General features: G+C 39.0%; 2 protein-coding genes across 2 annotated transcripts in view; one reads left to right on the top strand and one right to left on the bottom strand.

Moving 5' to 3' along the window:
* Window positions 1-730: 730 nt before the first annotated feature.
* On the bottom strand, window positions 731-1,858 carry mterf1 (mitochondrial transcription termination factor 1). Its single transcript, XM_030788497.1, has one exon. The coding sequence runs from the start codon at window positions 1,856-1,858 to the stop codon at window positions 731-733; it is 1,128 nt and encodes a 375-aa protein (XP_030644357.1).
* Window positions 1,859-4,652: 2,794 nt separating this feature from the next.
* The window catches only part of akap9 (A kinase (PRKA) anchor protein 9), a 58,059-nt gene continuing 49,532 nt past the window's right edge, over window positions 4,653-13,179 (top strand). The window contains exons 1-2 of the mRNA XM_030788496.1: window positions 4,653-4,738; window positions 10,292-10,534. Coding sequence (XP_030644356.1) covers window positions 4,691-4,738; window positions 10,292-10,534 — 291 coding nt within the window. The 5' untranslated portion in view covers window positions 4,653-4,690. The remainder of the gene's footprint in view (window positions 4,739-10,291; window positions 10,535-13,179) is intronic.

The following is a 13,179-nucleotide window of genomic DNA, read 5'->3' as shown; positions in this document are numbered from 1 at the left end:
TCGGAAAACCAAATGAGCTACATTCCAGGGTAATAAATACATTAAAAATACCTGTGACAGGTTCTCCACGAATTACACCAGAATTAAAGCGATTATTATCTACTTCATAATATTCTGTGCTTGTAATTTAAACTGTATGATTCAGATCCCCAAAGAGCATATGTAATGCTCAGTAGGTGATTTGTTATTTTCTAACAAGGGGCATGGCCTAATGGTCAATGACTACTCTGTAGAGTACACAGGAGGATGGCAGGTTTAACAAGGGGGATGCATTTTGGTCATTTCGCCATCAAGGAGGATGGCATCCCCCCTCATCTGCCTACAAATTCCCTTCTGGTAATACTAGAACAAACACTAATCTTTGAAAGACTCACTAGAACAGTTCTGGCTCAGCAGGCAGAGCAGCTCTCTGAAAACGAGAGTACTTCAGACAAACTCTTAAGCTCCAGTTGATCCCTGGTTCTTGCCAAACACTGGTACGCAAAAAGCTGTATTAAGCTGCACATTATTCAGCGTTGAGAGATTAAACAAGAAAATCCAAAATACATTCTTTATTATAGACATGACATTTTTCAAAGCTAGTATTTCAATAATTCATAGAATCACTCAGTAATGCCGTTCTGTTATTATGTAAAACATGACATGATACAGTTCAGGAACAACAGCAGGAAAGATGAGAAATGGTCAAAGATACAGTTTCAACACACTTCAAGCACAGCATCAGTTAGTCTCATTCTTCATAGTTGAGTTTCTCAAGCTTGGCTTCAAACCTTTTATGACTTGTATCCAAAATGGCTATTCCATTGTTTTTAAAATCATAGGCAACCCTGTGTAATTCATTCAACCTATGCTTCATGGTACTGATGCTAAAGTCAAGGACCTTGGGCTTATCCAAGATCTGTTTGATCGTGATGCCTCCTTTCATCAAACAATCTAGCTTGTTGCTCAGCGTTGAAGGGGACCCAAAAAGTACTGATGAGTAACTCAAGATGAGTCTTTTAACATCTGTATTATTGCAACCAAGAGACAGCAATTTCTCCTGTAGCTTTTTGAAGTTTCTTTTCAGGCTCTCGTGGGAGACATCTATAATTTCAGCACCATGTCCTTGTAAGAGAGTTAGCAGTTCCGCATCACTGATATTTAGCGAAGTCCTTAAAAAGTCAATATTAGCTCTGATGCGCTTTGTGCTACGAATCAAGATATAGAGGTTCCTAGAAATAACAGCTTTGACAAACTGCTCTGGATTTTCTCCTCCAAGGCTGACGCACACGTCCTGAAGCAGCTCCACCATCTGGCGGTTCAGTTCAAGGCTATTGGAGAAGGTTCGTGGTGCTGTGGTGAGCAAACGCCGTAGGTCTCTAGGGTTTATTCCAAGTGAGCTGAGGAACATTATGTTCTTCTCCAGGTTTTCATTGTCACTGGAACGGAAGAATGACTCAGGTGAGCGGTGAAGAATACTCACGATCTCCTTGTTGCTCTTGAAGATGCTCCACCAAAGCCCCCAGCGTTCTTCCAAGTGCTCGCTCGAGCGAGTGATGGCACGGGGGTAGCGGGAAATGATGCTGGCAATCATCTCCCGGTTGGCGCCCTTACTCTGGAGGAAGCGGGCGAGGCCTATCTCATTAGTCAGGACCTTCCTCAGTACACCAGGCTGTCGCCGGCGGGCCATCTTCAGGTCAACACCCATTGTTGCAAGATTCCCTAGTAGGGACTCATTTTCTGGGTTCCCCTGACTTGTTTTGTTATTTGGTATTGCAGCATTGTATGATCTCCTTAGGATTACGGGCATCTGCCTTAGCTGCTGCAGTGAGGAAGAGCTGTACAGCCCAAGGAGTGCTGAGATTCGTTTCATGGCCATAGTGTATGTACCCAGGACACGGGATAACTCCTAAAAAAACATATCAATCTATAGGTCACACACCTAATTTACACAGACAAGTTCAAACTGCCTCTATAAAAAACACATTTTAATACACTACGCACCCTGAGATAAGTGAATATATACTTTCTCTATTCATACAATACCATAACGCTCATTGTCACAAAGTTACACTGACAGTTGACGGATATGCACGTTGAACAGCAGCTTTTTAAGCAAGGCTTAAATTGTTTAAAAAGGTACCTCCACGAAAAAGACATAGCAAATACACTTTGGCGAGCATCTCAAACCCTGCGGACAAAAACTCACCTCATCGTATTTCACCGGTTTCACATCAACCAGAGCCGTTGACATCAACATATGAAATTTACCAACTTCACAATGACAGTCTGAACTACCAACGACTGCGGGTTCACGAGGAAACATTCAACACTGCCGTTATAACCTCAAATCTACGACGACCTCTATCGTTTCGGATGACACATATCAATGCAGTACTTTAATGCTACACTAGATGGCGGTGAATGATCTCCAGGGTGGTCATTAATAAACTTCGGGCATGCACTGGACCCTCGGTTACCCAATCTTGCACGTATTTCATCTGCACGTCGATGAGACGTGTAGTCTGGACACACGGTGCTGTATTGTCAGTAGTCAGAGTTACAAGAGTACACGGCTGACGGCTGATATTTGTCTCTTCAACACTACAAACACACTTGATTCGGCAAAGCCAGGATGTTAGGAGCCTGTGAATATTAGATTCAGATGCATTAAATTAGACAGGGAATAAAATTTGTGAGAGGTGTTTTTCTCCTCGAAGAGAAGTGCCTACCCCAGATGTAGATCTTGTAATCTAATATTGCCTGCGGTCTCAAGACATAAAGCAGCTTTCTTTAGTCAAACATTGTGTTGTAAAAAAAATAATAATAAAATGAAAGGGGAATTTTGGCAAACATCAGGAATCCTTTTGCAATAACAAAAACACAGAAGTAACAATTGAAATATTTCAGCTAAATCCTTAGAAAATTGAAGAATTTTAGCTCAGTGTGATGAAATTTTTTTTCAAAAGATTAAAACTAAAAACTACTTTCTATGCACAAGTCTACACACTGTATGTTTTGCTACTGAGGTGAGCTCATGAACGCTTGTGTGACAATGCATCATTTTATTTTACTCTTGGCTTACATAAATGGTATGAAGCAGACAGTCAAATGTCCCATGGATGTCGTCCACATGGATTTCATCTGCTGAAGCGAAGGGGGCTTATGTGAAAAATGAGGATCAGCCTCCATGTATTCCTTTGTTCATAAATATTTTACGAAGGCACAATGTTGGCTTCATAATTTAAATGGGTCTCTATGTTCAGATACTTGGGCACTGCCTGAGGTTTGCTGCAACTGTGAATTCAAGTCTCAGAAGGCAAGAAAGAGTCCTAAAATACATGATTTTTGTTTTCATCTGTAGAGCAGAACTTGGTATTTTTACTTGTCTACCTGTTCAACCTCAGATCACAGAATATTAATATTGCATTTTTTTTTCTAAACCTTATGTAAATTACTGTTGCATTAAGATATGTAACATTTTGAAATGGAAGACATTGTGAAATTCTATTTTATTCACTCTGGGAAATGTAACATTTGACACCCTCTCCCCAATATTATGCTCTCAGCAATTCCTCAAACCTAAGTAAACAAGCCAAAATCAATAAGAAATTGATCACTGAAGCAGATGGCAAGTAGAGGAATTGACACAATCAGTCAGCAAAGCCATCTCCTGTCTCTCAGATATTTCTTGAGGTACAATAATGTGCTTTTAATTTGCAAAGTGATAAAACACAAAGCAGACATTAAGAAAGGCACCAGTCATAATCACACAGAGACAGGGCTAAGCAACTGATAAAATTAGAAGTAGGTTAACATGGTTCCTGATCAGAGGCTTGATATTCCTGTTGTTACCTAATGAGCTGGTGGCTTGAATTACTACCGCTGATACTGTACTCCTGATGCATCAATTATTCATAACGTGAACTTCCAGACAGAATGGTAGTTTTAGTGTAGGCACCTAACACAGGTGTGAACATTGCGTTTGGTGGAAGCAAGAAAAGATGTCAAAAAGAAGATGGGTCGAATTCAAAATCTGCCAGACGATAAGCTGCTCAGCCCCAGTGAGCCGAAGACACAGGCCTCCATCTCCCGCAGGTGTGTACGTACGCAAATACCACACAGTATGTTTCTATGTGGTCTTGTATAGTCTGGAACATAACATGGCATTATCTTAAGACATTGAAATATGCTAAGACATTTTACTATACGGGTGCTCAAAGCCTGCCTTTAATATTTATATACTGTGCAACACTAAGAGTGGGGTAGTATTGCAGGCCCACTCGTGCTGTAGTTTTATTGTAAATATCTTTACATACAACTAATAATAGAACATGGCAAATATTCAGATTTCAAAGAATATAGACATTTATGGGAACAATTTTTCTTGGACTCATTTTTCCCGGGTATTCCTCGCATGTTACATTTGACAGCTACAATAATGATACATTTTCATTCTAAAACGGCACAGTTAAGACAGACGCCCACATGACGTCATCACACCCAGTCTCGTGTTTACGTGGATAATATGGCGGCCACTGTGGACCATGGAAAGAGTTAGCACGTAGTCTGAGTATCCGGAATGTTTAAGGAGCGAATGAACAAACTGTTTTATGTCAACAACCAACAGAGAATTGTTCACTTTGTTCTTAGTCATTTACAATTCTTATGAAGCCCACTTCTTACTTTTTCGGGAACAGGGACCACAGTAATGGAAGACGAGGAGCGTCAGAAAAAGCTGGAGGCCGGCAAAGCGAAGGTACTTTTCAAAATTTCCGTAATTACAGCTATGTGACCATTATATCTAAAGTACAGTTCGAATATTTTAGACAGTTTTGAGGAGTGTCATATGAGAAAAAGGCTGCCTCATGAAATGGGGGGCTCCTTCCGTGTTCCCATCAGCTGTGTTGTACCACGCGCCTCAATGACAGCTGCAGAGGCTTTGTCTATGTAGGTTAGCTTGTCACTACTAAACTAACTTGTCTTTGTTAAACCAGACGAATACTTAAGAAACGCTTGGGTTCTTGGGTTGTCTTGGTCTCTAATATGAAGTGAGAATACGTAACCTCACATTATGGATTCTACATTGCTACCACGGCTGACAGTAAATTGGGTTGAAGTTCTTGTGTGACAAGATTTTCAGGGAATGGCTTTCGACTCCTCGAGCAAATAGAAATTCTCTCCTTCCATCTGTTTTTGAATTGCTACGGTCGCTCAGTTTACGTTTCAAGAGATGCCCCATGCCAGAAATGAAGATCTTGTATTATTGTACTGATACAAGTCAAATGGTACATTGATAATGATCAATAATGCAGCGGTCTTCTCTGTGAGGTCCTTACCTTACGAGTGCCTGGGTCCACAGATTTGGTTTTCACCTGTTCAAATTCACTTTCACCCTACTCTCCAAAATTGTCATGGGGTCTAAATGGACACTGTGTTTTTTTTTTAACTTCAAATTCTGTTTCTTAGCCCAGTGCCACATGCAAATTTTGTGATAACACTGCAGAGAGTGTTGATGGTATAAAAATAGAGCTGGTGCTTCACCGTAAAAATCTAAGAATACAAAATGCAATTTGTAATGAGAGAAAGGAAAGCAATTTGAACTGCTAAATTAAGATGGCCAAACCTGAATGTATTGCACTCAGCCTCTATAGAATCTTTCTTTTAATTCCTGTGACAAGCTTACATGACCATGACCTGGCATCCATATACATTCTGCAGTCCTAAACTTAAACTTGTTTATTTGCTTGCCTCAAGAAAATTTATCACTGATTTAACCAGTAGCCAGTAGCTGTTTTGGTTGTACTAGTAAATTCCACTGTTATTGATTTATTATAGCAATCGTAATAAGGTGAAAAATCCATTGACCAGGGTTTTCCAGTGAAAAAATGTGTTTCATATGCTCAAGAGCAGACTTGTTTATAAAAAGATTTTCTTTTTTTTACCAGTCTTTATAGTCTTCTTTCTCTATCTTAAAACTTTTTGTTTGAACTGACCTACACACGTATTTGAAGACATACAAAACTTAGGCTGACACCTCTACAAAAAAGCAGGATCCAATTTATACTCTTATGACACTCTTAAGATTAAAGTTGCCAGAGTTGGATATACTTTCTAAAGGCAAAATGGATATTCATATCAGCTGAATCGTATAAACTGTTTTAGGATGTTATTTTGATAATGCCTTAATGGTATAGATCATAGTCATATGTTGGACAAACTTATTTGTCCAAGCAGTAAATGCTGCAACACTACAATGAAAGAAAATCTTAATGTCAAGTCTAACTATATTTGAAAATTTTAGATCAGGGGAGGTGATTCCTTTCAAAGCAACTCAAAGGGTCATAGAAACATGGGCTAAGTGACCATGGCCATCAGCATCAACAAAGAAACCATACTCATCTGATACCGTCCTTTTATTCATATATCCCAGATATATCCTTTAATCCATAGCTTTCACTACACTGCTCGCTGGTGACTTAATAAAAACACAAATAGGCCATATCCTATTAGTGCTCAGTGTTCCTGGTTTGTGTTGCATATATTCCAGCTGTGAGAGAAACTGTGTTTTACAGTTTTGCAATTTCTTGATTAATTCTGACCATTTTAAGGCAAGTTTTCTGGAACAAAATAGGCCAAGTCAAGGACTTAAAAAGGATTTTGAGTTAACAGTATTCATTAACAGTGAGATGCAGTTCATCAATAATTTGACTTTGTCTTCAGAGGATTTGCCTTTAATGTTTCATGCTGTATATCCTCAACCATTTAATCCCGTGGGGTCTCTTTGAGCTCAGCCCTTTCATTATTGGGGCCTCACTCCGAACAAAGTGACAAGCGCGCAGCTGAGCAGTTTTTCTTTATCGTGCATTTGTCAAAATATCCTCATTAAATTATACAACATGGAGGAGTTAGCAGCCTTGTGCCTGAAAAAATGATGAATATGGTCTTTCAAACATTTTAGGCCCAGCGGTCCAAAAGACATGTGGTCAAACAGACCATGCAGCAGCAGCAGAATTCTTTCCAACAGACGGCTGCTGAACACATGAGAGATACTGAAAGATACTGGTTTCGTTAATAGAAAGGCACCTACACTGAAAAATGTTGGTTTCCCTAATAGTATACTAGTTTAAAAAAAAAAAATTAACCAAAAAAAAGAATAGTGGTCCTTGATGCCTTTTCTAAATGAAATTAATGTGTTCTAGCACATTGCCTTGAGTGATAGACCATATTACTTGGCATACATCAGTCTTGTGTTCATGGCTATGCCAACTGTTAAATCGTGTGAGCAGCTGTCAAGGTCCATGTCTTGTGTCGCCTTAAACTCTTTGCCAGACGTAGTCTGGCTGATTACCTCTAAAGAAAAGGAGTGGTTTTTTTTCTTTTTTTGGTCACAGGACTGTTATACTATTGGTTTCGAAATGACTGCTGGTTGCTTATAGGCTAATGACCACTTACGTAAATCTATTTACATGGTTTCACAAACTTACCTATGTGGTTTTATGTTAAATGAACTGATGTTGGTAAACATGTTTTGTTGGCAGTGAAAGAAGGCATAAATCCAGTTAATAAACTTATGTATTGAAATTGATAGCTATATTTTAGTCAAATTTCCCTTTGGGTGTAAAATAAATGTTGTTGTTCACTTCGCTTCAATCTCATTAAACTTTCAGCAACATAGATAAAAATAAATTTATAAGTGCCTTTCTCAGTGGAATGCTCCAGCTCTGTTTTTAGAACATGTTCTCTCTCTATATAATGTGACACTGGAACTGAATGGAGAGTTGAGTTGATTTGCTGTACGTCACATGGCTGTGTTGAAAAAACTAAATTTTGTGTACACGCTCTTATGGCTAGTACCCTTATAAAAAAAAAAAAGGCGTGAGATCATTCTGCGAATAGAGCAACGCTGAACTCAACAATCGTGCAGTGCTTCTTGGATATGCAAGCAGATCCTGAATTAAACAGACAGTGTAGCATTTACAAATTAAGAAATATGCAATGGTCAATAAATGCTTGTAGTGTTTTTTTTCTTTTTGTCATGAGTTGTCTAAGTGCATGCAGAATGCTGATAGTTGCCTCATGTGTAGCTGAAATCTGAAGCCACTTCTACAGATTTCTTTTTTTTCTTTCAAACCACATTTGTTTGTCATTATGATGGTGCAGAGAAGTCACACCCTTTAGATTAGTGATTCCAGTGTTAGCCTAAGAAAGTCAATTAATCCCAATCTAACCCAGATCGTTTAGAAAGATGACAAGGGCATTCTGCCAGTCTGGTGCAATTGTAAAGGATAACAATCATAAACTCACACAAAGAGAAATATGAACATAATTATATATAAACGTAATTAATAGACGTGATAACCAGTAATAGGCATCATGGCTGATTTCATTTGGGCCTGCCTGGTGCCTAAAACAAAATTGTGTTAATCCATCATTAGTAGAGGGAATGGAGGACAGTGACACAAGGTAAATAATCCCTGCATTGGATCAGACCCAGCGGCTAACTGATGTGTTCATCGCATCATCTATTTGTTGTCTAGTATAAAACGGAGCAACACACTGCTCACAAAATATCTTGGTAGACAACATTCAAGTTTGCATTTCTGTCTGATCATTGACAGGATTGCCAAGTAGGGCAAACAAGTGTCTACTGTGGATGGTTGGGGGGGGGGGGGGGTGTTGTATATCCCAGATTTTCATCCAGATTTATGGCAAAAAAGCAAACAAGCAAAGTTAAAGTTATGTCCTGAAGCTGCTCCTTCCTTCTCCATCTCCTGTGGGGTGCCCTTTAATATTCATTTATTTGGCCAAGCATGAGACCTGAGAGACCTGGAACATTTCACTTGTTTTGTTTAAATCACCCTCTGGAATTTAAAACTTGCTTTTTGTAACCTTAGACAAGAAGTTGCATGTAGGTTTTCTGTTACATATTCATCATGCGCTAAAAAGCTGAGCTAGACTTGGATGAAGTCTAATACTTCAAGACAGGTTTCTTTTTTAAGTTTCTGTGTCTGTAAGGCAAAGTCAGCCACTCCCGGGCGCTCTGGCTGTATCCTGGTGACAAGGATACCTCCGGTAATTATGCACCTGCTGCCTCCTACCCTGCTGTGTCCTGCTCTTATGTCTGCTCTCAGCTTCGAGAACACCACGGTCTCAGACGCTACTAGCAAAGCCATTTGCTACATGACCATCCTACTCAAAAGAAATCCAGAGCTTTTAGGTTCTTTGCCTGTTGCGAAGGTACAATTAGTGGCGCGAACATGGCCTTCTATTAATGTACTACTTAATTCTGTTTGTCTGACTACAGGGAATTGGACGTTTGGGTCAATCTGTTATTTGTATTCTGTATTTTGTGTGAGCATTTTTTTCCTCAGTAAAAAGAAAACAGTTTGTCCAAAACAAAATAAAATTGACCTTTTGTGGTATCAGTTAGCTGGTAGAAATGCTTCAGAATCCAGAATACTTTTTGTAATATGTTGTGTAATGTGGCAAGGTGTGGAGGGGAGACTGAGATTGTTGGGGGTCGAATCAATGTTAAATTTTAATTCAACTACATTTAGTGTTTTGGGGCTGAGTCTTTTGATATCTAGACTATAGCTTCAGTTACCATTGCTTTTTGATTATGACCGTTGATTTGCTCTTGAACTAAACTGCTTAGGGATTATGACAGATTTTGTTGCCTTTTAATCCTGAATTTCGTCCGTGCCTTTGTATAGACCCAGGTGTAACTGTCATCGTAGGCTTTTAAGCTCTTTAAGTGTCATCAAGGTTATGGAGAGCAGAAAGAGGTGACCGATGAAAAGACTGTTTAGGTTCTAACAGATGCTGACCTAATCCATAGCCATATGTTGCTGCCTTCTCAAGCAGTTTGATGTTTAACATCTTGGGCCCTTAAAAATTTAATCTGACAAGAGGCTGTGCAAGAGATTAGTAACAGTCGCAACACGCAAAGAGGGATGTTTGTCTGCATGTACTGTTGCACTGGCTACCAAATAGCTCGTATCTGGACATGTTTCGCCTGAACTTCATAAAACTCTGTCAGATCACTGTAGGTGTTTTGCACAAACTTTTTACTTCGTTTATATTGTCAGTGACTTGCGCTTTATTGGATTTAAGGGTAGTCTTGTAGTACTGGGTTGTGGAATGATACAGGGTGTGGCTCCAACTATTGAATTAACCTAAAAATGATTCTGACAGAGTCCGTTTGCAAACACAAAATATGGGTGGTATTCCTGATTGGCCAACGTGTCATTCTAATTTGTGCTGGTGTTTTGCTTAGCCGCTAAATCTGTATGTGTGCTCATGCTTGCAGCTGGCCGAGTACAGACAGAGGAAAGCCAATGCTGATGGACAAAAGAAACCAAAGAAGAAAAAGAAGAAGGGAGCAGAAGACTCTCCAAAAGATGAGCCTGGCAAAGATGAAATCAAGCAGGAGCAGTCTGTCGGAGATGAAGTTAGGGGGGGCAAAAAGGAAGCCACCACCACAGAATTCAGCTTTGCTCGAACCTTGCGGAGCGGTGAGACCGTCAAACATGACCAGACTTACACCATAGAGGTAAGAAAACACCACATTAAACCACTCTCAGTCTTCTTTTTTTTGGGGGGGTGGGGGGGTTGGAAGCACTTTAGTCTTGTAAGTTGTCCTTTTGGTTAAGCAGACTTTGACTGTTTCAAGCAAAATAACATAGTATTCATACTACCACCAACTGTTTCGTGGCAGTGGGACTGTCATATCCCTAGTCAAAGAAAAAAAAGTTTATGTATCAACAGGAGTGCAAGATAATCTGAGGTGTGCTGGACCCTGAGTGACATTCAAGATATTTAGGGAAGGTTTTCTATGTGTGCATTGAAGGGGACTGAAATGTCCTTTTCCTCTTATGTAGCATCACTGTTCCTGCCCTCATTTTTACCTAGTCCCAAGATGGAATAGAAAACCTGTATAGTACTGTCCTACTGATTTCCATTGTCTTGCTGACTGCTATTTGAATATTTTATGCGGTTATGTTTTATATTGCAGGGGGTTGTCTTGTTGACCTCTATTTTATTTTCCTGCATGCCTTGTTACATTTGAGAGCTGTGTTTCGTTCTCTTTTTCACCATTTGAATATATTCTGTATTGCGTAGGTGTCATATATTGGTCAGACATTTGTTAGATTGATGATTATATACTTTTTTCAAACTTCAGAAGAAGATGTTTGTTCAGTTGACCTTAACACGGTTAAGGATCAGTTGTATGTGATAGAATATTTATACTAAAGAAGTGCTGAATTCCTTCATTTCCAAAACCCATTCAGTTACATCAAAGGCTTTTATTACTGGTACTAGTATTTAATCAGACTAAGCTGGCACCCTTAGCTATGACAGATCCTGTAAAGCCTGTAAAGTTATGCAGTTGCCAATAGCTACTTTTATGCACAGACCTACATATGAAATCTAACAGTATTAAAGATATGAGTAATAATGACTCATTTATCATTTGTCGCCTCCTTTTTCTGTGTCTCTGCTCTTCCTCAAACATCCCCATCTGACTACAAAAACCAAAGATGCTGAGTGGCAAAATGGCAAATAATCTAAACACTTTTCAAATGAAGGTGTAGAAATTGCCTAACCCAAAGGAGTACTCCCACATGTACCATTTGACCATTACGCAGATTTTTTTCAGCATTTTAGATTGTTGGAATTTTTTAAATCGCATAGCTGCCGAGTTGTCAATTGTATGTGTAAAGTAACGAGCGAAAGAGTTCAAGACCCTTTTTCATTTACTTCACTCAGAGTATGACACATTGTATGCTGTAAATAAAAAATTCATTCTGATGCAAATGATTTAATTTTAATGCTTGCACTGTGGTCGTTTGTTGATGAAGTTGATTTAACAACAACACGCAAACCTTTTTTGCATCCCACATCTCTGTCACATAAATCCTCCCTGTACAGGCTTGCCTCTTGTTCCCAAACGACCATAAAGCCTTAGTAACCCTCAGTGCATTCACTAGATCTCTGCAGCTGATAGCTTGATCTTTGCCCCTTGTGGTGTACTGAGATTTAAAAACTGTCTTTTCTAGCATCTCCCTTGGTAGTTTTTTTTTTTTTTTTTTACATTCTTCTCACGAATAGGGCTAATAGTTTTCTATGCTGTAAAAATCCACATTTATATTGCCTAGAGGATTGGCTGTATTTGCTGTTGTAGATGACTGCAAAATTAGTGGTTGCCTTGGCAACAGACAACTGCATTTTAACTGGTTCAGCTGTCTCTGTCTGTGTCAAGAATTCTCATGGCCTTGCAGCATAACAAACGGGAACATTCCTCAGCGGTGCTGCTTCTCCGTAGTCTGTTTATTTATTGAAGGAGTGGTGCTTTATCCTTGATTTTCAAATGCCGCATGTACATTGCACAAATAAAGACATCACCTTTCTTCTCTGTGCTTGGCATAAAATGCAGTATGCCTAACTATTCTTACGTAGCTAAACATTTTTTCCCCCATTCTGTGTAAATGGTCACACAATTACATTTTTTAGACAGAGGGTTTAATCATGCATTTCATTTTTTTTGTCTATTGCGTCCGTTAATGATTTTCTCCTCATTCCTGATGTAAACGAGTGAAATTGGCCCAGGCACACAATTAAATCAGCACGGAAATGTTCCAAGTAGCTATACAACTTCGTAGTGAAGTGGTTGCTGTGGAAACAACACTTCAAAGTGTTCCCTGTGCACGCACTTGTACACACAGATAGGAGTGAGTGCCATAGAAATTTGTCAAAATAATAATAATCCGTTAATTGTGTCTTGCATCTTAAGTCGAGAATTATACAAACAAGGTTTTTTATTATTTTTTTGCTTTTGCAGGGTTCTTTTTGATGATATTATTTTGCAAGTTTTTAAAAAACTTATTTGCAGCCTCTCTGGCTGCTGCTGTGTGTGGCTGACACAAGTGTATTTTTTTTTTTTTTTTTTTGCTTTTTGCTTTTGGCATTGTCAGCAGAAGTCTGTATTACTATAGGATTATTTTTCACTCTACATTGAAGACTGTTACTGTTACTACAGACTAGTACTTGAAATTATTTAATGATTTATTCTGTCATGATACTTTCATGAGCTAACTGATTCTATTCCTAAGTCTATGCAGTTATTCCAAAAGTACTGCGTTGGCTGGTGTTGAATTATTCATCTATTTAGGGACATTGTGCCTTAAAGATCCACAT

This window comes from Chanos chanos, chromosome 12, assembly GCF_902362185.1.
Source record: "Chanos chanos chromosome 12, fChaCha1.1, whole genome shotgun sequence".
NCBI lineage: Eukaryota > Metazoa > Chordata > Actinopteri > Gonorynchiformes > Chanidae > Chanos > Chanos chanos.
This window is presented reverse-complemented; position numbering and strand designations above follow the sequence as displayed.